The 25,219-nt window shown below is 42.1% G+C and overlaps 2 protein-coding genes across 6 annotated transcripts in view; one reads left to right on the forward strand and one right to left on the reverse strand.

Moving 5' to 3' along the window:
* si:ch1073-416j23.1 (rac GTPase-activating protein 1) overlaps positions 1 to 18,028 on the forward strand; it is a 47,065-nt gene extending 29,037 nt beyond the window's left edge. For 2 of the 5 annotated variants that reach the window (XR_003298276.1, XR_003298277.1), the window contains 3 exons: positions 5,506 to 5,704; positions 5,835 to 5,911; positions 5,998 to 6,632. The gene's annotated coding sequence lies outside the window, so the exon portion shown is untranslated. Of the gene's footprint in view, positions 1 to 5,505; positions 5,705 to 5,834; positions 5,912 to 5,997; positions 6,633 to 17,914 lie in introns of those variants that run through there. The other 3 variants (XR_003298278.1, XR_003298279.1, XR_003298280.1) reach the window with 3 other exon arrangements.
* On the reverse strand, positions 260 to 25,155 carry jakmip3 (Janus kinase and microtubule interacting protein 3). The gene is made up of 23 exons (XM_026350959.1): positions 24,850 to 25,155; positions 23,891 to 24,096; positions 23,583 to 23,825; positions 22,904 to 23,143; positions 18,062 to 18,262; positions 10,838 to 10,951; positions 10,410 to 10,556; positions 8,347 to 8,484; positions 8,094 to 8,129; positions 7,892 to 7,963; positions 7,342 to 7,446; positions 7,019 to 7,147; positions 6,658 to 6,741; positions 5,823 to 5,885; positions 4,892 to 4,990; positions 4,698 to 4,796; positions 4,557 to 4,616; positions 4,140 to 4,205; positions 3,361 to 3,429; positions 3,170 to 3,247; positions 2,784 to 3,014; positions 596 to 661; positions 260 to 487 (listed from the first exon to the last, which is right to left on the reverse strand). Exons 2-23 carry the CDS (start codon positions 24,023 to 24,025, stop codon positions 437 to 439), a joined length of 2,526 nt encoding a protein of 841 aa, XP_026206744.1. The 5' UTR covers positions 24,026 to 24,096; positions 24,850 to 25,155; the 3' UTR covers positions 260 to 436.
* Between the last annotated feature and the right edge of the window lie 64 nt (positions 25,156 to 25,219).

Genomic DNA, 25,219 nt, shown 5'->3' on the forward strand with positions numbered 1-25,219 from the left:
AACCATCTCACCAGCTTACAGCTAATTTTATCAGAAACACAGCCAACTAAAATTAGGCTGAAATAAGAATTACAATTTAGTCTCTGAGTAGGCTTCAAACTGAAAATTTTCCTTTGAGAAGACTGCAAGCAAAGCGCTTCAGCTCAACAAACTACCTACATCAGACAACACAGCAGCCTCACACCCAATATTCAAAGCATTAAAAACTCAACAGAACTGTTGTGCGCTTCCTGTGCATTAAAAATCTCCCCTGTGGGGCACTTGTGGAACTTACAAAAACTTTGTATACGGTGCCTTCTAACAATTGTATGTTTTGTTTGTTTGTTTGTTTTTTCCTCATTTGTCACTTTAGACACAAACGTGACAAATGACCAACTGTTGATTTAGTCCCTGTACATGGGGTAAACATGGTTTGGTGGTTACTCACCAGCTGTTGTTAGGACCAGAGGATAAAGGCCAATGAGAAGAATAGAAACAGAAACAGAAACTGCAACAAAACAAACAAACAAAAGTGGAGAGTGAGTAAAAAGTCACAGGAAGGAGAATTACTTTTACAAAGCTGAACTCCTTCACTCAAACCAGACATTATGTTTACCTTCTCCTCCAGCTCTTTAATCTGTCGTTTCTGTGCTTCTATAAATTCCTCCAGCTCCTTGTTCCTCTGCAAAAAACATTAGATAGATAGATAGATAGATAGATAGATAGATAGATAGATAGATAGATACTTTATTGATCCCCAAAGGTAAATTTTAGTGTTGCAACAGCCATTACACAGAAAAACATTTGAACATTGAGTAACATAATATACACAACAATACACAAAACACAGTTTTGTACCTTTCCTTGTCACAGCAGAGCTGAAGAAGTCTCTGACTAAAACTGCTCCGCTGTTTGACAAGTAGGCTGTGGAGAGGATGTGAGCTGTTCTCTGTGATGCTCAGCAGTTTGTGCAGCATCCTCCTCTCCACCACCTGCTCTACAGGTTCCAGAGAAGCCCCCAGCACAGAGCCAGCTTTCCTGATCAGCTTATTCAGTTTCTTAGTGTCGCTGGCTCTGATGCTGCTGCCCCAGCAGACGACAGCAAATAATGTCGCACTGGCTACAACAGACTGGTAAAACATCTGCAGCATCTTGTTGCACACATTAAAGGACCTGAGCTTCCTCAGGAAGTAGAGTCTACTCTGTCCCTTCCTGTATACAGCCTCTGTGTTGAACTTCCAGTCCAGTCTGTTGTCCAGGTGAACTCCCAGGTATTTGTACCTGTCCACCACTTCCACCTTCTCACCCAGAATGGACACAGTGTCAAAGCTAGTTCTTTTCCTCCTGAAGTCCTCAACCATCTCCTTGGTCTTACATTCAAGGTCAGATGGTTGTTCCCACACCACTTCACAAAACTGTCCACCAGACCTCTGTACTCTGTCTCCTCCACACCACTGATACACCCAACCACTGCAGAATCATCTGAGAACTTCTGCAGATGGCAAGACTCAGTGTTGTACTGAAAGTCTGAGGTGTACAGGGTGAAGAGGAAATGTGAGAGGACAGTCCCCTGAGGTGCTCCTGTGCTACTGACCACCCGCTCAGACTCACATCCCTGCAGTCGTACAAACTGTGGTCTGTCTGTCAGGTAGTCAGTGATCCAGGAGGCTGTGGAGGAGTCTACCTGCATCTTCAGGAGCTTCTCTCTCAGCAGGACAGGCTGGATGGTGTTAAAGGCACTGGAGAAATCAAAAAATGTGATCCTCACAGTGCTGTTTGCCTTGTCCAGGTGTGAGAGAGCTCGCTGAAGCAGGTAGACAATAGCATCATCTACTCCAACCCGGGGACGATAGGCAAACTGCAGTGGGTCTAGTGATGTCTCAACCTGAGGTCTCAAATGGCTCAAATCTCAACCTTCATTATATGTGAGGTGAGGGCGACTGGTCTGTAATCATTTAGAGCAGAAGGAGATGATGATTTAAGAACTGGCGTCAGACATGATGTCTTCCAAACCTTTGGCACCTGCTCCAGTCTCAGGCTCAGGTTGAAGAGGTGCTGTAGAATCCCAGAGAGCTGCTCAGAACAGGCCTTCAGGACTCTGGGGCGGACACCATCAGGTCCTGCTGCCTTATTCTGGTTCAGCTTCTCCAGCTGCCTCCTCACCTGGCTGCTGGTCACTGACAGATGGGTAGGGGAGGCGGGTATGGTAGAGGAAGGGGAGGGGGATGACGGTGGGATCTTCTTCTTCCTGTTCAGCAGCTCCTTTAAGTTGCTGGTGATCCAGGGTTTATTGTTCAAGAAGCACCTCACTGTCCTGGTTGGGATGATGTTGTCCACACAGAAGTTAATATACTCTGTGACACTGTCTGTCATGGAATTGATGTCGTCTCCATGTTGGTCACAGAAAACATTCCAGTCTGTGGCTTCAAAGCACCCCTGCAGAGTCTCAATAGCTTCCTGAAACCACTTCCTTACAGTTTTCGTGGTCACTGTCTGCTTCTGAACAATAGGATTGTAGATGGGGGTGAGGAGCACCAGGTTGTGGTCAGATCTGCCTAAGGGAGGAAGAGCAGTGGAGGTGTATGCATCCTTCACGTTTGCATACAGTAAATCTAAAGTATTATGGTCTCTGGTGGAGCAGTTGACAAACTGGTAAAAAGTGGGGAGAGTTGTGTCCAGAGACGTGTGGTTGGAGTCTCCTGTAATTATTATGAAGGCGTTTGGATGCTGGAATCAACATTAACGACACAACAAGGACAGCTTTTACAGATTTAACTCCTGTTTAGCATTTACCGAACGCTTACCTGCTGTGTGAGCTGCAGAAGTTCCATTCTCTCTCGGAGGATCTGAGCATCTCTCTCTCTCAGCTCACACATCATAGTTCGTTTCCACTGGTCCATAGCTCTCCTGAGCGCCTCCCTCTCATTCTCTGTCAGAGTTTCAGAGAGGTGACCCTCCTCCTTTAATCCCTCCATAGTGGAATCCTCCTCCTGCTGCAGAGCCTCAAACAACATGGCCTCCAGCTCCAGGATCCTCTGTACCAAGAACAAGCATTTTCTAATAAGAAAATGTTGTTTCCATTACAAAAGGCAATATTACTTTTGTCCTAATGTAATTGTAATATTGCTTTAAAAATATATGACTTTTGTGAACCAGTTTTCTGCTACTCATGATGTTCAGTTACACTGACCTTATGAGCCTGATCCATTGACTGCTTCCTGTAGTCCAGCTCCTCATCCAGGTAACCCTTCTGTTTAATGAAGAGGTCCTAGACAACAGAAACAATAAGGGGGATGGTTTAGGCATTAAGATGAACATGGACACATTTTGGACATGCAGCAACATCAAATGTGATGCAGAGAAGAGAGGCACAGTTTTTACCTTCTCACTCTCAATGTCCAGCATCTTCTGCTGCAGTGCTGACTTTGTCACCTCGATAGACTCCAACCACTGATGGGACAAACGGGTAAAGTACATAAAAATTAGTGACACCACTCACTTCTTTGGTTTTGGGCCCCACAGGGGGACAGAGAATCCTGGTCTGGATAGGTTTAATACAGTATGTCTTTGAACTAAAGATTGATTTATGCTTTTGTGTTGAATCAAAACACAGACCACGTCATCGTGAGCATCTGTATGCTGATGTGTTTGTGTCACTCTGCAATTATACTAACTTCCTGTGCACTTCAAACAAAGACTTCTGTTCTCCCATATTAGACTCCGATGTTTGACAGAGCTGAAACATTTCTCTCCTGGCACTTTGCTTGTAGTGTCTTCTCCCTGGCTGCTTTATAGTTTGTCAATCATTTTGATAAAAGGATCTCAGAAATGCAAAAGTGCAAAGTAGCTAAGTACTCGACATAGCACTTAAATACAGTACTTGAGATACTTGCACTTTACCAGAGTAAAAAACTTTAGTTTTTCGTTAATTTATTATAAATTGTTTTCTATGTGGAGTACTTTTACCTTCATACTTTGTACATTTTAGAGCATATACTTGAGACAAGATATTGAAGTGGTACTTCTATGTGTAATCCAGTACTGTTAGTCATGTACTTGCACTTTTACACGAGTATTAGGTTTGTATACCTCTACCACTTCTAACTAAAACAGACTCACAGGTCAGTTTGTGTGTTCAGATGTTTGTTTGTCTGTTGTACCTTTTCTGCTAGCGTGAGCACCGTCCTGGCATGAATCACCACCACTTGCTCCTCATTGGACAGATTCTAAAGGAAGATATGTAAATAACATGACAGTGACATGTCAAGTCAACAACAAAACAAATGACACTAATTAAGCTTGATTTGTATTTTTGTTGGACTACAAACAATGACGACTGAAAGTGGGCAGATCCGTGCAGAAACATAAAATACGCTTTATGTGTACCTTCAACACTTTTTCTGGTTTTGCATTTAGTTTTATTTGGTGGATAAATCAGGATTATGTTTCAGAGAAGGCTGTAAATTGTGTGTAACCAGGCGTAGACAAGTGTCGTAGTTCTGTTGACTGCTGTGATGTGGATCAGGTAGAATCTGAAACTGTAATAGACACAAATGTACTAAATAAATTCAACATACACTTACGGCGTTATCTCCCAGGATGTCGAGCTTCTTCATCAACTCACTGATTATAATGTCCTGATGAACAGGAACAAATTATTACACGTGTGTTTACATGGGTTACTCCGGTGTGTATGGCGGTAGGGATGTGTTACTCACTGTGACTCCCTCTGCCTCGCAGTAGATCTGCAGAGGACTGAGGCCTTCTAGGAAATTAACTTGCTGGAAGTTAATGGCAGGTGATCGTCGCTCCCTCTCCTGTGCATGGAACAGCGTTTCCATGGAAACACAATGCTGTCATTGACATCAGTGCAACTGTTAGAACATGTTGTTGAGTCTCTGAGTAATTTTACCTCAAGCTCTAAGATCCTGAATTCCAGCAGCTCATTTTGGTCTTTGATGTCCTGGATGTCAATTCTCAGCCGCAGATCTTCACCTTCCATCTGCTTCACCTGCATCATATCATAAATAAACAGTCAGGATATAGACACAGACGGATATATTATGCTGGTTTTACACTTTATTTACCGCCTCAGAAAATACAGCCAGCTCTAGGCTTTTTTATACAGAGCTGTTGAGACTGAAGTAAACGATTGAACTCTGATACAATCTCTACCTCTTCCCCCTGTAAAGAAAGAGGAGTGACAGGACTCCTGGATTTTCCGAGGTCCTGCACCAGTTCTTTCATTTCAGTTCTTTCTGTAAGTGCAGTGGAGCATGTGAATGTGTAAGGAAAACTGGATGGGTTCAAGTGATGGCTTTACCAGAGAGGGACAGGTGCATGAGGAAGATGAAGATGTCTTGTAGTACACCATCTGACATAGTCAATACAGAGATAGTGGCTTGGTTGTGTGGGGGAGGGACTGGAGACCCTGTAGTAAATCTGTTTAGGGGTGGATCTGAGGCTTAAACTGGAATCAATTGAAAAAATTCTTCCATTTATTGGCTCTATTTCTGTTCTCTTCAGTCACCTGGCCTTGTAGCCAGTGATGGTGCTCATGGCCCTGCACACCACCCTGGTGACCCCTTCAGCCTGGACTCCATAAACAGCTGCAGTCCACTGTCTCGGGGCGTCGTCTCATCACACAGCTGAACACAGTGTATTGCAGCTTAAAACTGAGACATACTAACTACAGAGGGTGTTTCTCTGCTGGTGTGCCCTTTAGGTAAGTCAGCTCCTGTCTGCAGTTTCTGCTGATGCTATGGTAACAATCAAACTGAATTAAGTCCTTATGTGTTGTAGTTTCTGCTTAGTTATATACAAAATACAAATTTGTGCTTCACCTTCTCTACTAGCTCCTGATTCCTTTGATACAATGCCTGCTTCTCCTCCACCCACTTCACATCCTGAGACAAAGAGCAGAACAGAGACAGTGAGTTTATTACTGAACAGTATTGTCAGACCTATAACAGACTTGTTCTGCATTCTGTGTCAGAGATGTTCAATCATGTTCCACAGAGAGCCAACAGCCATCGTGTTCCAACTGATCACCAGATCCTGTGTCTATCCAGCATCTCTGAGCAGAAAATCCTGTACAAAAGTTCTAAGACTGTTCTGACTAAAACTCACAGCAGTTTTTCATTATGCTAACTTTGCTGTCTGCACCAACATATAGCTGGAGCTTAAACATCTGACAGAGACACTGGAGACCGTGATCCCAGGTTACGATGTCTGTAGCCTATGCTGTGTGTGATGTGAGGTAAGGTAAGGTGGTGTCTTGTAGCTGACTAAGAGATGGGGTTTTTCCTAATGGATTAAAGCACAAAACTCAAACAACGGTGGTTTGTTCTGACTGGTCAGGGTTTCCACCACATGTCAGTTCATACCACAGTGATGCCGTAGATCTGAAGGTAAATACACCTGTACCAGGTCATGGGTCAGTATCAGCACCATGTTCTGCCTGGGTTTAGCACTTTACAGACCACAACTGTTCTATGTTTATGGTTTGTTTAGCCTGTCTGTGCTCCTGTGATCAGCGGTACGACCTGTCCTCTAAGTGTCTACCCTGGAACCAATCAGAACACATACAGTATTCTCACCTGGTCTATAGACCAATCATATCACCTGTCTATCTCCTCTCTATCAGGTTGTTTTTTTTTTTTAACAGAATTGTTTTACCAGTCCTTGATGGTTTAGGGCTGACTCCAGATCTGCCACTCTGCTTTGATATCTGCTGATTTCACTCAGAAGCTGCTCTCTGGTCTGAAACACAGACAGAACCAGCAACTTGTTAGTACTTTCATTTATTGGCTCAATTCCTGTTCCCTTCAGTCACGTGGCCTTGTACATTTACATTTACAAGCAAAAAAGTTTTGCTATCTTTTTTGGCAAGCAAAACAAAATCTAAGTAAGTTTCTGAGATACAAGAGAGCAGAAAAGTTGTTGTTTTTTTTTAATGCAAAGAAAGATGCAGAAGAGTTCCATTTTCAGCAGTTGACAACAGAACCAGCAAGTTGTTGGTGCTCAGTGACTCAGTCACCTTGATTTCCTTCTCAGCATCGTAGTTTCCTCCACTCGTCTCAGACAGCAAAGCGTACGCGCGCTGCAGCGCCTGATACTCCTGAGTTAGCTGGCGGTAACGGAGCTCCGTCTCCTCACGCACACACACCTGAAGCACACAGATAGTAGAATAGAAACCAGTAGAACCACAGAGAAACCAGTTATATCTGGTATGCTATTCAGACCAGTAGCAAAATTAGTATGTGAATCTGTAGTTCCTGTCAAATGAGTTCAGTCTCAGCTTTCTAATGAACAGCTTGTTAGAGACTGAGGGGTGATGGGTGGGGTGGGGCATTGTCTTACCTCCTCTGGTTCAGTATCCGGAGTTCTGTCAGTGTGAAAAGACAAAGATGATCCATCAGAGTCCACGGACCCCTCTTCATCGTAACCATAAAACGTCTCTATGACCTGTACACATACAGCAGGAGGTGGTATATTCACATAAGGAAATCCAACATGATCCAGACTAAAGGACACAGTAAAACAAGATGTTAGTACTACTGTAAATCATAGTATTACTGGCAGTAGTAGCAGTACAGTTACTGCAGTCCGATGTAATAACCTGTAAACAGCTAGGCTGTACAGTAACAAATCGGCCTCACATGGACAGAAGACAAAAATACACAAAGTCTCTAAAACAAGTGGATCACCTACAGCAACATTAACATGTGGCTAAAATTGTGCTTTTTTACTCCAGGAGATAGGAAAACACTGCAGTGAAGGAGGACTTTGTTTTACTGAAGTAGACATGCTTTAACACTAACTGCTGTAGCAATATTAACTTTATCAGTACCAGCAGTACTACAGCAGTAGTAGTATTAGTAAGTGTAGCAATGAAGTTTGACAGACTCACTCTGCAGGCTCTGAAGGTTCGTTTCCTCCTCACTGACTCCTGACGTCTGTACCTCAGAAGCATGTCTCTCTCCTGCAGAGCAACACAACAACAGCCACTTTGACAGTAACAACACACGGGGTGGTGGGGTGGGGCAGCAATTCACACATGCCATCCTGACAGTGTAGTACTTACAGTGGAAGTTGTACTACTCAGTACTTACTATAACATTCTTTACATAACCAGCTGTCTCCAGAGCCTGAAAAACCAAACACAGCTTTATTTTATTTGAAGTATCACAGTAGTAGTAGTAGTAACCTGGATAGACTGTATCAACAGCCCCCTTGGAGAAGCTGTTAATGGTGTGCTGCTGTAGCCCTACTAACTGTTGCAGCAGGTATTGACATGCTGTTGTTCAGAAGTAACAGCAGTATTATCAGCAGTATTTACAGTAATAGTAGCATTAACAATTGTACCTTGGACAGGTCATCGATGATGTGCTGCTGCTCCATCACCTGTAACCTTAGAAACTCCATTTCTCTTTCGTCCTGGCTGTAACCATGGTAACTGGTGGAGTGACTGCGGTCCAGGTCGTTTAATGAGCTTGGTCTCCTCTGTGGAGAACCACCAACACTACTATTACCATAGTAACACTGAATATTGTAAATTCAGTCAGAGGCTGCAGAGTGGGCCAACTTTCACAACAATGTTGTCCTAAAGTAAAACTGTTTTGCAGTAGTTTAGATAGTACAGACAAATCAATACAGTTCAAATGAGCATTTATTATATATAAGCATTAAGGTCTGCGCCGCTTATCTAGTGAACTGCTGTGTCTTATGTCCACCACGCCTACTTCGCTCAAGGATGCTGGTGCCTGTTAACACGTATCCTTAAAACCAGCTGGGGCAGAGCTTTTTCTTACAAAGCCCCAAAGTTATGGAATAGCCTTCCAAATAGCGTCGGACTCAGACACGTTCAGTGTTAAGTCTAGGCTGAAACCTACCTATTAGTCAGCATTTGTAATAGATCTGGGAAGACTCATGGGTAGAGCATTATGGTGAACGGATGTTTAGATGTGTCTTCCCACTTGATCACTCGGGTTTGTTGATGGTGAAGTGTTTGTGCTCAGTCCCAGTGGCCCTCATGTCTGTGTTTCCTTCTGGCCCACCCGTTTAGTTAGCGTCAAAGTGTCTGCCGGGTCCCTGCTGCACTCCTAAATATAATCACCTCAAACTTTATCTGACTGTGAATACACTACTATTATCTCTCCTTTCCTCTCTGTCCCTCCCCTCTCTCTTTCCTCTTCCTGTCTCTCTGTCAGCTACACGTCATTCACACCCTTTGCCCTCTGGACCTGTCTGACTCGTCCTGATGCCCAAATTTGGCTGAGATCTCGTCGCCTGGATCACCGTTTGCCCTTTGGGATGGTTTGGGACTGGATTGTCACAAGTACTATGATTCGTCCCGTCGGCGGACGTCGGAAGCTGTTTCTTGAGCTCTCGACTCAACGCTCGATAGTCCAAGAAGGAACAGTCTGCCTGCAATACTACTGGACTCCATATTAACTAAAGACTTTAACTTTATAACTGCTGCCTACACGCATGTATCACCCAATGAGATGGGTTCCTGTTGATCTGGTCCTCTCAGTTTTTTTGCTTTCAGGGAGTTTTCCTTGCCACTGTCGCCCTCGGCTTGCTCATCAGGGACAATCACTTATTATGACCATAACATACAGTTCATTACTGTTCTTTGGTTTGTAAAGCTGCTTTGTGACATGTCAATTGTAAAAAGCGCTCTACAAATAAAATTGAATTGAATTGAATTGAATTATAACATAATACAAATTATTCAGTCAGGATACGAGGTCACCTTTTCCTCTGAAGGTAGAATGTGTCTAGTTCCAACCCGGAGTGTTATTGCTTTCTCCGCCCCCTCTGACTTCTGACTCCCTTTGTTACCTTTCCTATGTGTCTACATTTACATTTTAGTCATTTAGCAGATACTTTTATCCGAGTAGGCAGGGCAGCGTGAGGAGGTCTTGCCTCACGCTGACGGACCCCTACTGGTGGTGGGCCACAGCTGGGATTTGAACCCCAGTCTCCCACATGGGAGGCAGTGATGTTACCACTACACTAACCAGCCACTATCTCATCCTATTTTCCCATTCTATTTCTAGATATCTACTGGTTCACATCACAGCCCCAAACACTGAGTTTACAGGAGCCACTTCTGAGAGGACAAAAATATGAACAAAAATGTCTCATTATACCCGTCTCCAGACCTCTCACACACACGCACACATTCTTCTGCCCATTATTACATACACAGGCCTAATCATAAATCATAATCTAAGTGTGCATGTCTTTTCTCAGTCTCCCTGTTGTGTGTGGAACTATAGTCCATGTCTATATAAAATACTGTAACTACGAGTCCCTTCAGTATAAGTAAATGTAGCTGAACACGTTCCACTGGTTTGACTGGGACAAAAACCTTAACCCTGTGCCGGTGTGATGTCAGGGTCAAGAGTTACCATAGTTACCATCTCCAGATTCTCCTGGGTGATGAAGCGGAGCTTGTTGTCAAGGCGGCGCAAAGCCAGAGCCAGCTCCTCATTCTTCCTACTTAGACGTTTGTTTTTGTCCAGAAGAGGAAGGAACTGACTTTCGGCCTCTCGTAGACGCTTTAGCTGCAGTGACCAACAGCAAAGGATTTAACTTGCACAATATATAAGCCATTTTTAGAACACAGAGGAAAAAGTATATAATATTTGGTGAAATTATGAAATATATTAAACTACAGAAAATTCATATAATTGAAAATTGAAAACCTGATCAGGCAATAGATAAACAATGTGTACATTTGTATGTGTGTGTGGACTATTTCATCGAGTGTCCTCATAAATAAATCTAATAATAAATAAATAAACTATCATGTTTCATATGTTTCTATGTGACTATTGTGCATTACCAGCTCGTTGCGTTCCTCTGAAAGCAAAGCGTTTCGATCTTCCAGTTTCCTGACGATGGCGCTGAGCTCAGCAATTTTTAACTGAAATCTGCGAGTGTCGCGGTCCTCCTGAAACTGCGCGCACACACACACACACACACACACACACACACACACACACACACACAGGTTAGGTTTAGTGTTCATGTTGAACATGACACTGCACAAAAGATGAACAGTTGTATTAGAGAAAATGCAAAACTACTCATGCAATACAAAAGATTACCGAGCTTCATGTTCATGTTTTGAAAAAGTGCTTTTTGCTATTTATCAGTGACTTGAAGCTACATTTGCAGCTGGTAAAGCACTGTCTTCTTCTCCCTAGCAAAACCATGAGGTCCATGGGTACTGTAGTATTAGGAGTCAGGAGAACATTAACCTGTATGATATTGCTGAATGACTGTGAATCTGTATCTGTGAATCTTTTGATAATAAGACTTAAGAGTCAATGTGATCTCTGATGTCAGACTGTTATAGAGCTTGTTGTGTCTCAGTGACTGACCACAGACTTAAACAAAGGAGTTTCTTATTGACACAACAGAAAACTGGCGATGTCCTCATTACTGTTTGATCTGAGAGGCTGTAAGGAATAGTTGGGTAGAACCCAGAATAAATACATTGAAGTCAACTGAGAAGGACCAGACAGCATTTCTTTATTTACTGGCGGAGTCATGGGTTTCTGTCTTCAGTAAAATTCACAAGATAAAATAACAATAACACACAGATTGAAGGACCAGCAGCTCCTAACACTGACTGACTGTATCAGACAAATCTGCAATTCCTGAATTTACTACTGTTAACTTAGGGAGCCCAACATGTCACATTATGATGCAGCTCTAATGTGAATGTAGAATACAGCATAATAATAAACAGACAATAAGATGTGATTGTAACATCATAGCAACATGTAAAATGGGAATGTGGCAGTAACAAATGACGGTAGTGAGACAGTATGGTGACTAGAGTAGATCTAATCGTCACAATTCTGCCAACCCCAAGTGGCCTTTAGGTGTGACCAATCTGGTGGATGGGTGAATTGGGCTTGATTGTTTGGGGGAATAAATTAAGGAGCAGCATGTGGTCTTTAACCAGCTATCCTCAGACTGAGACTAATGGGTAGTGAAATGTTTTGTGAAATGTTTTGTGTTATGTTTTTTGGATGACTGAGAATTATTCATGTAACAATAATTATTAAGATGTGTCGTATCATTTGACAGTACAATGATGATAACATGATGCTATTGTGGCAGTAAGTTGACATTCAGTTCACCCAATAACCAGGTTACAATCAATAGAGTACTCTACTCAATAGAGTAGATTTAGTATAGAGTAGAAATACAGTGGCAAGAAAAACTGAAGTGAATTTCATGGTTTTCTGCATTCATTTGTCATAAAATGTGCTCTGATCTTCATCTAAGTCACAACAATAGAAAAACACAGTCGGCTGAAAATAATAGTACACAAACATTATATGTTTTCATGGTTTTATTGAACGTAACATGTAAACATTCACAGTGCAGGGTGGAAAAAGTATGTAAACCCCTAGCCTTCTCCATGACTTCTCCAAGAGCTAATTGGAGTCCAAGAACAGGGAGGGGAAGGAGGCTTACAGGAGAAAACTGGAACAAAGTCTTCAACATAACAACACCAGGGAGGTTTGGAGGGGATGAGGTCCAGCATCAAGGAGACTCTGGGGAATGTGGACTGAGCCAACAAATTGAATCTTTTTTTCAATCGATTCCAGGCTGAGCCACAGAGCTTACTTCAGTTCACTATCCGCTAAAAGTTGTGCCTGGTTCCCGTGAATAAGACGCCACGTCCCAGAGTCCTCAATGACTACAGACCAGTGGCTCTGACATCACACATTATGAAGGCTTTTGAGAGGCTAATCCTGGAGTCCCTCCGACCTCTGGTCAAACCCTCACTTGACACCCTCCAATCAACCCATATAGGAGTGGATGACACCATCATACACCTGCTCTATCGCACCTACACCCACCTGGACAAGCCTGGGGGCTTAGTGAGGATCATGTGCAAAGGAAGATGTGGAAGAGTTCTGTTTTCAGCAGTTTTTTAAAGATTGCAAGTGAGATGACTGAGCGTGCAGAGATAGGCAGCTCATTCCACCATCGTGGGATCACTGAGCTGAACAGTTTTCCTTGGTATCGACTGTGTGGTGCTGGTACCACCAGACATCTTACACCGGTTGAGCGCAGTGGACGTGAGGGGATGTAGACCTGAATGATTGAACTAAGATAAGATGGAGCTGGAGTCCTGTCATCTTCAGAAGTTCTCTGATGACTCTGCAGTTTTAGGATGTATTAAAGGTGGAGATCTCACAGAGTCCGGGGGGTGGTGGACAGTTTTGTGGACTCAACTATCTTTAACTGAACATCAGTAAACAAAAGAGCTGGTGATGGACTTCAGGAAATCTGGGAGTCCTGTCATCCCTCTCTCTATACAGGGGGAGGAGGTGGAGGTTGTGTCCGAGTACAAATACCTGGGAGTGTACTTGGACAACAAACTGGACTGGACTAAAAACTCATCAGCATTGTACAGAAAGGCTCAGAGGCGGATGTACTTTCTGAGGAGACTCAGGTCCTTCAACGTCTGCAGCACCATGCTGCGGATGTTTTATGAGTCTGTGGTGGCCAGTGTCATCTTATATGCTGTCGTCTGCTAGGGCGGCAACATGAAGGTGGCAGACACTAACAGACTAAACAAACTGTTTAGGAGGGCGGGCTCTGTTCTGGGGGTGGAGCTGGACCCTCTACTTCAGGGGTCACTAACAAGGCGGACCGTGGTATGGATACAGACCCAGAAGCTGTCCCATATGGACCCGGAGCTACAGACCAAACCGAACGTTTTGATTCCAAATCTAGCGTGACACCTTAATTATAACCGCCGCAGCTATTGCGATCTTTACGGTAGTTATTTAGTGGACGCGAGAACTCATTGGCCAATTGAATGCGAGTTAAGCCATCCCACGTGACTGCACTTAGCCAATCGATTCTGTGGATCACAGGCGGTAAATTTTGCGACTCAACAGTAGATGAAAGAAAGTTCGAGGTTTGAAAGGAACTAATAAAGAAAGACGTTGATAACAGAGAGGAGAGAGATACAGACGACAGAGAGGCGAGAGACAGACAACAGAGAGGAGAAAATTGATAAAGGGACGAGTGAGACTGAAACAGGAAGAGATAAATATAAAAATGTCCGAAAAGAGAAAAGTGGACAGTGAAAATAGAGTTTTTAATTCGGAATGGACGGACTCCTGTCTGTTCATATTACCCACTGGGAGCACTAAACCAGTGTTCCTGATATGTTCAGAAACTGTGGCTCTTATTAAAAGAGCAAATGTCAAACAGCATTATGAGACAAAACACAAGGTTTTGAACACACATATTCACTCAAATCTGAAGGGTCAATCACAGAAAGTTGCTAGTCTCAGAGCCCAGTATGACCAGTCCACCAGGATCTTGAGCCACATGCTCACTTTGATGTTACATAACAATAAATTTGTCAAAAGGTTTTAAATGGTACTGAAATAATTAGATTTGACAGTTAATTATTGATTACATGCACACTACTTAATAATATATTGCAGTATATAGCTGGACATTATAACCCTCTGGACCTGAAATATTGTGTAACCGGACCTCTTTAAATTTTTGTTGAGTACTCCTGCTCTACATGTTGTGGCTGAGAGGAGGATGCTGTCTAAACTCCTCTCAATCCTTGACAATCCCTCCCACCCACTGCAGTGTGTTGGCTGGACAAAGGAGCGCGTTCAGCCAAAGACTTATTAACATTAAATGCTCCACAGAGCGCCACAGGAGATCCTTTCTACCTGTGGCCATCAATCTGTACAATTCCTCCCCCCTCTGTAAGGGGTGGGGGAAGTGATAGTTGTGTCATATACTTGCTGTCAATCCACATAGGCTATATATATTGACCAAATTTCATTTATCTATTTTACATATTCTGTATATATATTGAGTTTTTCTGTATTAATGTTAGTAGTTATGTTTATTTATGTTGGTGTTGGATCTTTCCTGGTTGTGGTTCCTTTTCTTTTTGTCTGTTTTGAGAACAACTGTAATGAGGCAAAACTATTTCCCTCTGGGATTAATAAAGTTTTTTGAATCTTGAATTGAATTTTAATCTTGAATCAGTGTGATGATATTGGATGTGTTGCTGAAAGCTGTCCTGCCCTTTAAAAATACACACGAGTTTTGGGTTTACTGGTTTCAACAAGCACTGCCTGATGTGAACCATGCCTCGCAGAAAAGAGCTCTCAGAAGACCTACAATCAAGAATTGTTGACTTGCATGAATCTGGAAAGTGTTACAAACGTATCTCCAATAGCCTTGATGTTCATGTGTCCACGGTAACACAGACTGTCTACAAATGGAGAAAGTTCAGCACTGTTGCTACTTTCCCCAGGCGTGGTCGTCCTGTAAAGATGACTGCAAGAGCACAGCGCAGAATGCTTAATGAGGTAAAGAAGAATCCTAGAGTGGAGTACATCGGAGGACAACACGGAGGAAGCCATTGCTGTCCAAAAAAAAAATATTGCAGCACGTTTGAAGTTTGCAAAAGAGCACCTGAATGTTCCACAGCACTACTGGCAAAATATTCTGTGGACAGATGAAACCAAAATTGAGTTGTTTGGAAAAAACACGCAACACTATGTGTGGAGAAAAAAAGGCACAGTACACCAACATCAAAACCTCATCCCCACTGTAAAACATAGCAGAGGGAGCGAGGGAGGGAGTTTGGGGCTGCTTTGATGCCTCAGGGCCTAGATGGATTGTTGTCATTGATGGAAAAATGAATTCCAGAGTTTATCAAGACATTTTGCAGGAAAACGTAAGACCATCTGTCCGCTAACTGAAGCTCCACAGGGGATGGGTGATGCAACAGGACAATGACCCAAAGCATACAAGTAATTCAACAAAAGAATAGCTTCAACAGAACAAAATACACCTTCTGGAGTGGCCCAGTCAGAGTCCTGACCTCAACCTTACTGAAATGCTGTGGCATGACCTTAAGAGAGCCATTCGCACCAGACATCCCAAGAATATTGCTACACTGAAATAGTTTTGCGAAGAGAAGTGGTCCAAAATTACTCCAGATCGTTGTGCAGGTCTGATCTGCAACTGCAGGAAATGTTTGGTTGAGGTTATTGCTGCCAAAGAAGGGTCAACCAGTTATTAAGTCCAAAGGTTCACATACTTTTTCCACCCTGCACTGTGAATGTTTACATGTTATGTTCAATAAAAACATGAAAACATATAATGTTTGTGTAGTATTATTTTCAGCAGACTGTGTTTTTCTATTGTTGTGACTTGAAGATGAAGATCAGAGCACATTTTATGACCAATTAATTCCAAAAGGTTCACAAAGTTTTTCTTGCCACTGTAGTAGATTTCTCCCAGAGAACTTAAGACAGTTCTGTTGTAAAAGGAATGCTGTGACTATCTGTGTGTATTAAAAAAAAGGGGCGAGGGGTGTTTTCATACACTTGAAATATGTGAACTATGCTTCAAAAATCAGATTTTTCTTTTGCTGCATACAATGCAATAATTGGAATTTCATGTTTTTCTGCATTAAGTTGTCATAAAACATGACCTGATCTTCATCTAAGTCAAGAGTATTAACAAATATAATGTGCCTAAAAAATTCTGATCTTTCATGCCTTTATAGAGATCAGCCATAAAAAACACTCAAACTTTTTGAGTTTGCTCCACACAAGAATAATACGCTTATGTGAGCCATGCCTCGCCAAAAGGAGCTCTCAGAGGATCTACGATCAAGAATTGTTGATTTGCATAAAGCTAAAAAGGGTTACAAAGTGAAGTGAAAGACTTCTCACCTGTCTACAGTTATTCAAACAATCTACAAATGGAGACACTTTGGGACTCTACCACGAAGCCGGCAGCCATTCAAAATGAGCCCAAAAGCACAACATCATTTATGAGGTAAAGAAACAACACAGAGTGAAAGGCAAAGTTTTAAAACGGCTGACATCTGTGTTCATGTGACTACAGTAGGTAAAACATTGAACAAGCAGTGTGTCTATGGCAGGACACCACAAAGAAAGCTGCTGCTTACTAAAAATAACATTGCTGCAGGCCTGAGGTTTGCCAAAGAGGACATTGACACTGCACAGCAGCACTGGCAAAATGTTTTGTGCACTGATGAAACTATATTGAACTATTTAGAAAGAACACACAGTACTACATCTGGTGTAAAAAGGACACTGAATATTATCATGAAAACATCATCCCAACTGTAAAGTATGGTGGAGGAGGTATCATGATTTGGGCCTGCTTTTACTGCATCAGGGCCTGGCCAGCTTGCATTGAGTCATTTGAGTTCGAGTTCAATTAGTCAGCTGAAACTCTGTAGACATTGGATGAGGCAACAGGACAATAAACAAAAGAAAATTCCACATCAGAATGTCTTCAGAAAAACAAAATCCATCTTTTGGAGTGGTCAAGTCAGAGCCCAGACCAAAAATGGATGCTATGGAATGACTTGAAGAGAGCCACACATTAGACGTCCAAAAGATATGACAGAGCTAAAGCAGTTCTGCAAAAAGAATGTGCTAAAATTGTTCCTGAACAATGTGCAGGTCTGGTCCGCTTGGTTGGGGTTATTGCTGCCAAGGGGGGTCAACTAGTAATTAATTCCAAGTGTTCACATACTTTTTTCACTAGAATGAGATTTTTATGGTTGTTTTCAATGAAGACATGAAAGATCAGAATTTTTTATTATTATTTTTGGCACATTATATTTGTTAATTATTAGACTTAGATGAAGATCAGATTATTTTATATGACAAACTAATGCAGAAAAACATTAAATGACATACATACTTACATAATGTATATACTTGGATTTCTGATAACCAGGTTACTTGAGTGCATGTAATGTGGCTCTTGCTGTGATGCCTAATGCTGCTGCAGTTTGTAAAATCATCTGTCATGTCTTAGTTTTCTGAGATTAATGTTGGATCATTTCTTGCTGCAGGACCTTTTTTCATTGGTTGACTTCCTGTGAAAAACACCATCAGCTGGTCACATGAATTGATCATGGATCCACCTGTGTGATGAAAGCGATGATGTCATGATGGGAAGGGCAGGTGAGTTACAGCATGCAGGAGAAGGCAGAGCTTACAAGGTGAGTAGCAGAGTTAGGGGAGGAGTTAGGGGTGTGGCTCGATGTGTTTAGCCCCACTCTCTGTGCGTCTCTCAAGGCTGCGATTTGCTGCTCGGCTGCCTGAGTCTGCAGCTGCAGGCGGTGAGCGTGTCCAGCCTGCAGCCCAAGTGCTTTGTCCAAAACACTGACAGCTCTGTCCTTCAGCTTTATCTCATCCATCTGCACACAGACACACAGGTAGACAGATAGGCAGACAAGTGAGAGACAGACAGGTTAGAGGTGGTGTTGGTCAGCTCTGTTCCTCAGCTTTATCTCCAACACAGACATATAGACAGAGATGAGACAAATAGGTAGGATGTGGGGTTAAACAAGTAGACAGACAGGTGGATTAGGGTTAGTTTTGGGGATAAGGGGTGGGGTTAGTCAGCCAGACAGATAAGAGGCAGGATTGGTGTTGTGGTTTAAAAACACATTGGAAAGTTGATTTTAGTTGAGATGAAAAATGTCCTGAAAGTCAAATTAGACTCGAACATAAATCTACAGCTCAGCACAGGTACTCTGTCTTCTTCCTTCCTGGTGTGTTTCTTAGCAGTTAAAGAAACGCCAGACAAACTGAGCACTGTCTACCTGAGCAACACTTTGGCTGAAAGGAGAAGGTTGTTCTGGTACTGTTCTGGTTCTTGTGTGGTACACATGGAACAGCACAGCAGCTCAACTTATTCAAATGTTGTAGAATTCTGTTGTAAAACTCATAACATGAATAATAGCAAATCATCAGCCATGTCTTCCTCTTCCAAGTTACCCAAGCAACCTACAGGTCAATGAAGTCGTCAGTCTAGGTAAAGTTATCTGGAAGTTGAGCCATGGTAACTGAACTTCCTTCTAGTTTGGTCAAAACGTTTCACTACTCATCAAGTAGCTTCTTCAGTCTGAAGACAGTTGGTTAGAGACACTAATTTATCCTTCAGGTTTGGTTTCACTTCAGGATGTAAAGGATGTAATAGTCACACCTCTGCCAACCCCTCTTAACACCTTAAGTGGGTATGTCCAACCTGGTGCAGGTGTGAATTGGACCTCATCTTTCTGGGATAGATGAAAGGGCAGCATGATAAATAGGAGATAGGTTGTGTCTAAGGTCTGGGGCATGGGTTCCCCAGTGTCACTCATTGTAGCCATCATATATATAGAAGAAGTGGAGAAGAAAGCGCTCTGTAGCTACACTGGTCCAAAGAAATGCTGGTCACAAATCATACAGATGTCTTTTGTGTTTTTTATTTTCTCTCTTTCTCTCGTTCTTCATCCGACACAGTGAAAACTATAACAAAATAAAGGGACATGAATATTTGAATACACATATCTCTCAGTCATTTTTAAAGTCTCTCAAGCTAGTGTCCACAAATAAAACAGGCCCAAATACTCTACAACAGAAATGCATATAGCTAAACATATTGTCCATGTAAACCACAAGTAGCATCAAACATTAACAGTTAAAGGACAGTTACTGTGTGTCTCTCTTGAACCATCTGCAGAAAAAGATTCATTTACAAGTGTCCTTCTCTCCTCTGCATCCACATTAGCTCCGTCCCCTAATATCACAAACTTTTGTCAGATGATCCATCCATCAAAAATAAAAACTCGCACATTCTTTTAACCTAACATTAGATAAGGTTAGGCCAGGGGTCGGCACCCTTTAACACCCAAAGAGCTATTTGGACCCGGTTTCCACAGAAAAGAAAACACTAGGAGCCTAATCTAAAATAAAGATAATATTGTTTTTTTTACCTTTACGCTTTGTAATTATCAACAACTATAGTGTGTTGATTATGACATTTATGAAGTGCTACAGAGAAAATTAAATTTTATTTATGTAATGAACATTTTGAACTCCCAAAAACAAAACAAAACAAAACAAACAAACAAACAAAAAAAAAACACGCCGAGTTGAAGGCCTCTTTCAAATGAATTAAAAAGCTGAACTTAAATTATCCACGTAGCAAACAGAAAATGCCCTGAGCCGTCATCCTTATATTGCCTTTGGGCTTTTGGAGCGTGTAGCGGAGCCTTGACCTGAATTTAAAAAATATCACTATGCACTATGTCACTAAACAATGAAAAATAAATATTTGCAAAATATCTTCATAAATATTTCTTTTACCTGGTTAATGGGACTTCTGCTCCTGAACCTCTGACACAGCGTTTGCAAATCAGAGCTGTACAAAGTCACTTTCATCTTTATGCAGGACTGTAAGCTGTCGTGAGGCGTGAGCGGTGTTTGTTTTTAATGTAGTTCATGATGGAGAATAGCTGCTCACATACGTATGTGAATCTGAAGATCGACAGGACTCCAAATGCATATTTCTTTGGTGTCGGGGATGAATTCCATGTTTCAAACACGTGTTTGTCCGGTCTTGGAAGGTTCTTTGTATCACTCTATTTGTGATTCTGAACAATAGTGGCCTTCTGATGGGCAACATCTTCATCATCAATAATCTTCAAATTTAGAAGTACAGTTTAAAAAAGAACTAACACAAATAAAATACACTTCAATTAAATACTTATAATTTATTTTACCAAGCCACGCAGAGCCGCATGCAGGTTGCCGACCCCTGGGTAAGGCCTTAAGACACAATTTTAAATTCATTTTAACAACTGTGTGAACCTAGTAATTGTGGAATTACAATATTGATGTAATAAAAGGATGATAATGACATAACAAAACATCTTAATGAAACATGTCTGAGACACTTACACTCTCAACTCCTTCCTGGGGAGAGCACCAACCCAATGGTTCAGATATGTGGATGACACCTCGGTGAAGATCAAAGTCCAGGAGGTACAGGCCTTCACAGACCACATTAACTTAGTGGACACTAAAATCAAATTCACCAGGGATGATATGTCTGTGGTCCAGGACAGTGAAGAAAGCTCTGAGCTGTGCATCGGAGAAACCAAACAGCCGCTACACAGGAGGAGTAACACCTCCGGACCTGAATCAGCTGTGTACCTTCATCTTAAGGACAAAGGACAGTGAGGTTCACATATTGGATAGAGCAGACCAGTGGTCTTTTACATCCTTCACATCTTCCCCTACCATTGTTTCACCTAACAAGCCTATTCAGTCCAGAGGGGGAGTGAAACCAAACCTGAAGGATAAATTAGTGTCTCTAACCACCTATCTTCAGCTTGAAGAAGCTTCTTGATGAGTAGAGAAACGTTTCGATCTAACAAGAAGGAAGTTCAGTTACCATGACTCAACTTCCAGATAACTTCCCCTGGACGACTGAGAATCTTCACCGAGATATTACTGGATAAAAGTAAAACTTGACAGTTAGTTGAGTTCTACAGTGTTAGTACAGATTCATTGGCACAAATATTGGAAACAGTCTTCTCTGTGGGGTCCTCTTTGTTAAGCGATGTTTGATAGCCTGTCACAATTCAAGTTTTAAAGGAAACAAATACAAACCCTGGAGAGATCTGTCAAGTGAATAAAAGGTCACTAACAAACTAACAAAAGACACAGCACAAAAAAAAAAGAAAAAGGAAGCTTTTCTCTTAGTAGTCTGGTAACTGGTGCATGTAAACAGCCAGGGACAGTAGACACAAAAAAGACCAGTCTGTGTGGTAAGCTATGGTGAAGCTGAATTTGGCTAAAAAAAAAGCTCAATAGCTTTGTTGAAACATTTCTAGTTTAGTTTTTAAGTTTAGTTTTTTGGCTGAACAAATGTGGCACTATGGCTGCTGCTTTTTGTTGGGCATGTGTAACTGTGCATTCTAATCAGTAATCATGTGTTATTGATTCTCAGATTTTGTGCCAGTTTGTAACACATACAAAGGTCATATGAGTTTATCTCACAAAGAGAAATTAAATTAGTCTTTGCTCAGTCAGTATAGAATACAGAAAATGCAGAGCATGTTTTGTCTTGTATCAGTCTCTATGTCTTTCCTTTGTGTTGTACCACTCTGTGAAGCCTGGTCTCTGTTTCCTCATGTGTTCAAGTCAGTAATTATGTTTTCATTCATCAGTGTGTTGTTGCTGTTGTGTGTTTAGATCATGACAATACTGACGTGAAACCTTCAGTCTGTTTTTTGTACTTAATTAATGTATTTACATAATAAGGATTTACACATGAAGGTCCATAATTAAAATCAGAAGCTGTATTCAAAAAAATTTTTTTCGTTTAAAATAAAGATCTCCCTGGTTTTGGTGGATACTTTTCTTTAACTTTTATTCATATTATTCTTTCTACAAATAGTCCTTAAGTACTTTGTAGTACAACAACTTTGTTGTTGTGTAGAGGGTAACAGTGGGCACCCTAACCCCTCTACAGGATAAGTGGGTGTGGCTGATGGTAGATCCAAATCACTATCGATGAATGATGCATGTCCAAGTGTTTTTTCACCAAACAGCCCTTGTTTCAAAAATCTGCATCTGCAGTAACTAAAGTCATCAGACACAGGCTACATTATTATATTTGAATTGTATAAAGTGAAATAAAGTACTTAAAAAACTGTGTAAAAAAGTGAATGTGCTTAGCTCCACCACTTTGAAACACAAACCTGAAATAGTGTAGACTGTGGACCATGTTCAGGTCTGGGAATGTTAGTTCTTAAATCACAATTACTAGCCAGAGACCTTCTGATTACAGGTTTTTCTGCTGTGAATTACGAATTAAGTTTTTAGGGTCAAACTGTCTGACCTCAACCAGTTCAGAGCTTGTGGAGAATGTGTGGTGGATCCAGGTCCAGGTTTGTGAATGCTAAAGGTGACAGGTCTCTGGGACCACAAAAACAAAACAACTGTGTAAACAGTCATGTAAATGTAATGTGTAAATGATCATGTATGTGTTGCTGGACACATACCAGGCGGCGGATTTCCCTCTCGCAGTCTCTTTTGGTCCTGTTAAGCTCCTCCTGGTGTTGGTGATGAGCTGACCTGAGTTCAGCAGCTCGAGCCTGGCAGGCCTGCTGAGCTGAGCTCAGAGTCTCCTCAGCACTCCTTTTAGCTCCACGCAACTCCTGGATCTCCTGCTGGAGGCGACAACGTTCCGCCTCCCAGCTCTTCCTGGCCTCCTCTACCTCTGCCAGCATAGGGCTCCTCACCTGTTACAACAAATCTGTAAGATAAATCATCCTCTACCCCAACAACTCCAGCCTACCCTAGTGGGGTGATTAATATACACCCATGTCCCTGGGATCTTTTCTGTTCCTGTGAAGAACAGTATGAGAGAGAGAAGAGAACAACAGTGATTCAGATGCACAGCAGCAAATCCAAATGCATGAACCAGTTTTAGAGGCCAAAGCTGGAGATGGGCTATAATCATCAAATTGCAGTTTGACTCGCCCTAAAGACCTGTACCTGCTGTACTCCATCCTGGACATTCAATCTATTGATAATAAGCAACTGGTAGTACCAGGGAAAGAACTGGACTATGTCTACAGCTTTTTAAACAAGATGGGAATAGAAAGGCTCCTAAAACTCCTAAAGCTTGACATCAGAGACAAATGTACATGTGTGTGTGTGTGGGGCATTGTGTCTCACCTTGTCGGTGGACCCATCCCTGAGACTCAGGACCAGCCCATTAAGACGCTGAATCTCTCCATCTTTGATCTTGATCACCCTCATCAGTTCCATCTCATGTTGTCGTAGTAATGTTTCCCTGGTAACAGCCAGTTCCTTCTGCTTCTCCTCATGAAGTTTGGTCTTCAGCTCTGTCACAGCAACCATCGCCCGGTGGTGCTCAGCCTTCAACTCTTGGCTTTTCTCCCTTTCCAGACGACTCACCTGTAGATTACACCAGGTAAGCAGCTAGCTGCTCTTAGATAAACTCTGAACTGTGTAGACCTTACCTTGTTCTTCTCTTGTTGTAGTTCAATCTGGATATCTGTCAGTTTGGCTCTTAGCTCCTCATTTGCTGCCTGAAGGGTTGCCATGGCATCAGGTCGCTCCCCCTTCCCCCGTATCCCTGCTCCTCTCTTTGACATCACCACTACCCCTTGCAGGTTCCGCCCTCTAGAGAGCTCACTGTCAATCTGAAGTTTGATGACATTGGCACCTGTGCACAGGTAAAAACACACACTGGTAAACTGTTACATACATTTAACAACTTCAAAATCAACAACAAATCAGAGTGTATAATTTTCTGCTATCTGTGTGGTTAAAAGTGTTAGTTTAAGGTTTGGTTACATGTAAACAGATTTGTTTTAACAGGGTTGAGGTTTACTGAGGTGACAGTTGCTAGGATACACGACGCCAACAGTCATCGTGTCTCAAAAACTGGTAACAGCAACAGCAGGAGGAGTAGTAGTACCAGCAGCAGTAGTATCTGAAGTACTAGAATCAGCAGTGTTTGTATCAGCAGTAATAGTATATGGTCTGTACTTATAGAGTGCTTTTCTACATTATCAATACTCAAAACACTTTACACTGCTTGTCATTCACCCATTCACACACAAACTAATGGCAGTGATGCTATTTGGCATTCAGTGTCCTAAAGATACTTTGATATTTAACAGGAAGAGGTGGGAATCAAACTACCAAACCCAGTAATAGTAGCAATAGTAGTATCAAAAGCAAAAGTATCAGCAGTATTAATACCACTAGTAGTATCAGGACCCCTACCAGTAAGAGTATCACTATGAGTATTAGTAGTACTTGTACACTGTATTTTCTTGCAGCCAGAAAGGTGAGCTAATCAACAAAATTTGATTACGACTGATGCTATGAAAACAGCATCATCCCAGCTGTTATTATTAAACATACATAGTTCAGATCTGACTCACAACACACAAAGACATAAATCACTCACCGTCCAATCAGAAGCCTCCGACACTGCATAGCTGTGTGTGTGTGTGTGTGTGTATGTGTGTGTGTCAGTGCGTTAGCCTCCTCATGCTAATGGAATCTAGCTTCACTGCAGCTCAGTCTGTATCTCTGATCACTGTGTCTGTGTCAGACATCAGTGATCGTATTAGCATCTCCCCCTTTCCCCCTCTGTCTCCCTCTCTGTCTCTCTCTCTCTCTGTCTGTATCTGTGTGTTAGCAGTTAGCTCCTGTGGGTTGGTGCTGTTAGCATCTCTGCAGCCTCTGCTGGAGTCACCTCCTCCTCATCCCAGCATCCCTCAGTGTGACGGTGAGCTGCAGCATCACAGCTCTGTCTCCCTCTGCTGCAGCCTCCA

The sequence above is a fragment of the Anabas testudineus genome, chromosome 19, assembly GCF_900324465.2.
Source record: "Anabas testudineus chromosome 19, fAnaTes1.2, whole genome shotgun sequence".
Classification (NCBI taxonomy): domain Eukaryota; kingdom Metazoa; phylum Chordata; class Actinopteri; order Anabantiformes; family Anabantidae; genus Anabas; species Anabas testudineus.

What these genes read in the sequence shown, in the direction of transcription:
- jakmip3 (XM_026350959.1), bottom strand. Translation starts at nt 24,025, where the DNA reads ATGTCAAAGAGAGGAGCAGGGATACGGGGGAAGGGGGAGCGACCTGAT. An exon ending in TCATCGATGACCTGTCCAAG is followed by an intron (nt 8,130 to 8,346) that starts GTACAATTGTTA and finishes TTGGTTTTTCAG; the next exon opens with GCTCTGGAGACAGCTGGTTA. An exon ending in TGGACATTGAGAGTGAGAAG is followed by an intron (nt 3,248 to 3,360) that starts GTAAAAACTGTG and finishes TCTGTTGTCTAG; the next exon opens with GACCTCTTCATTAAACAGAA.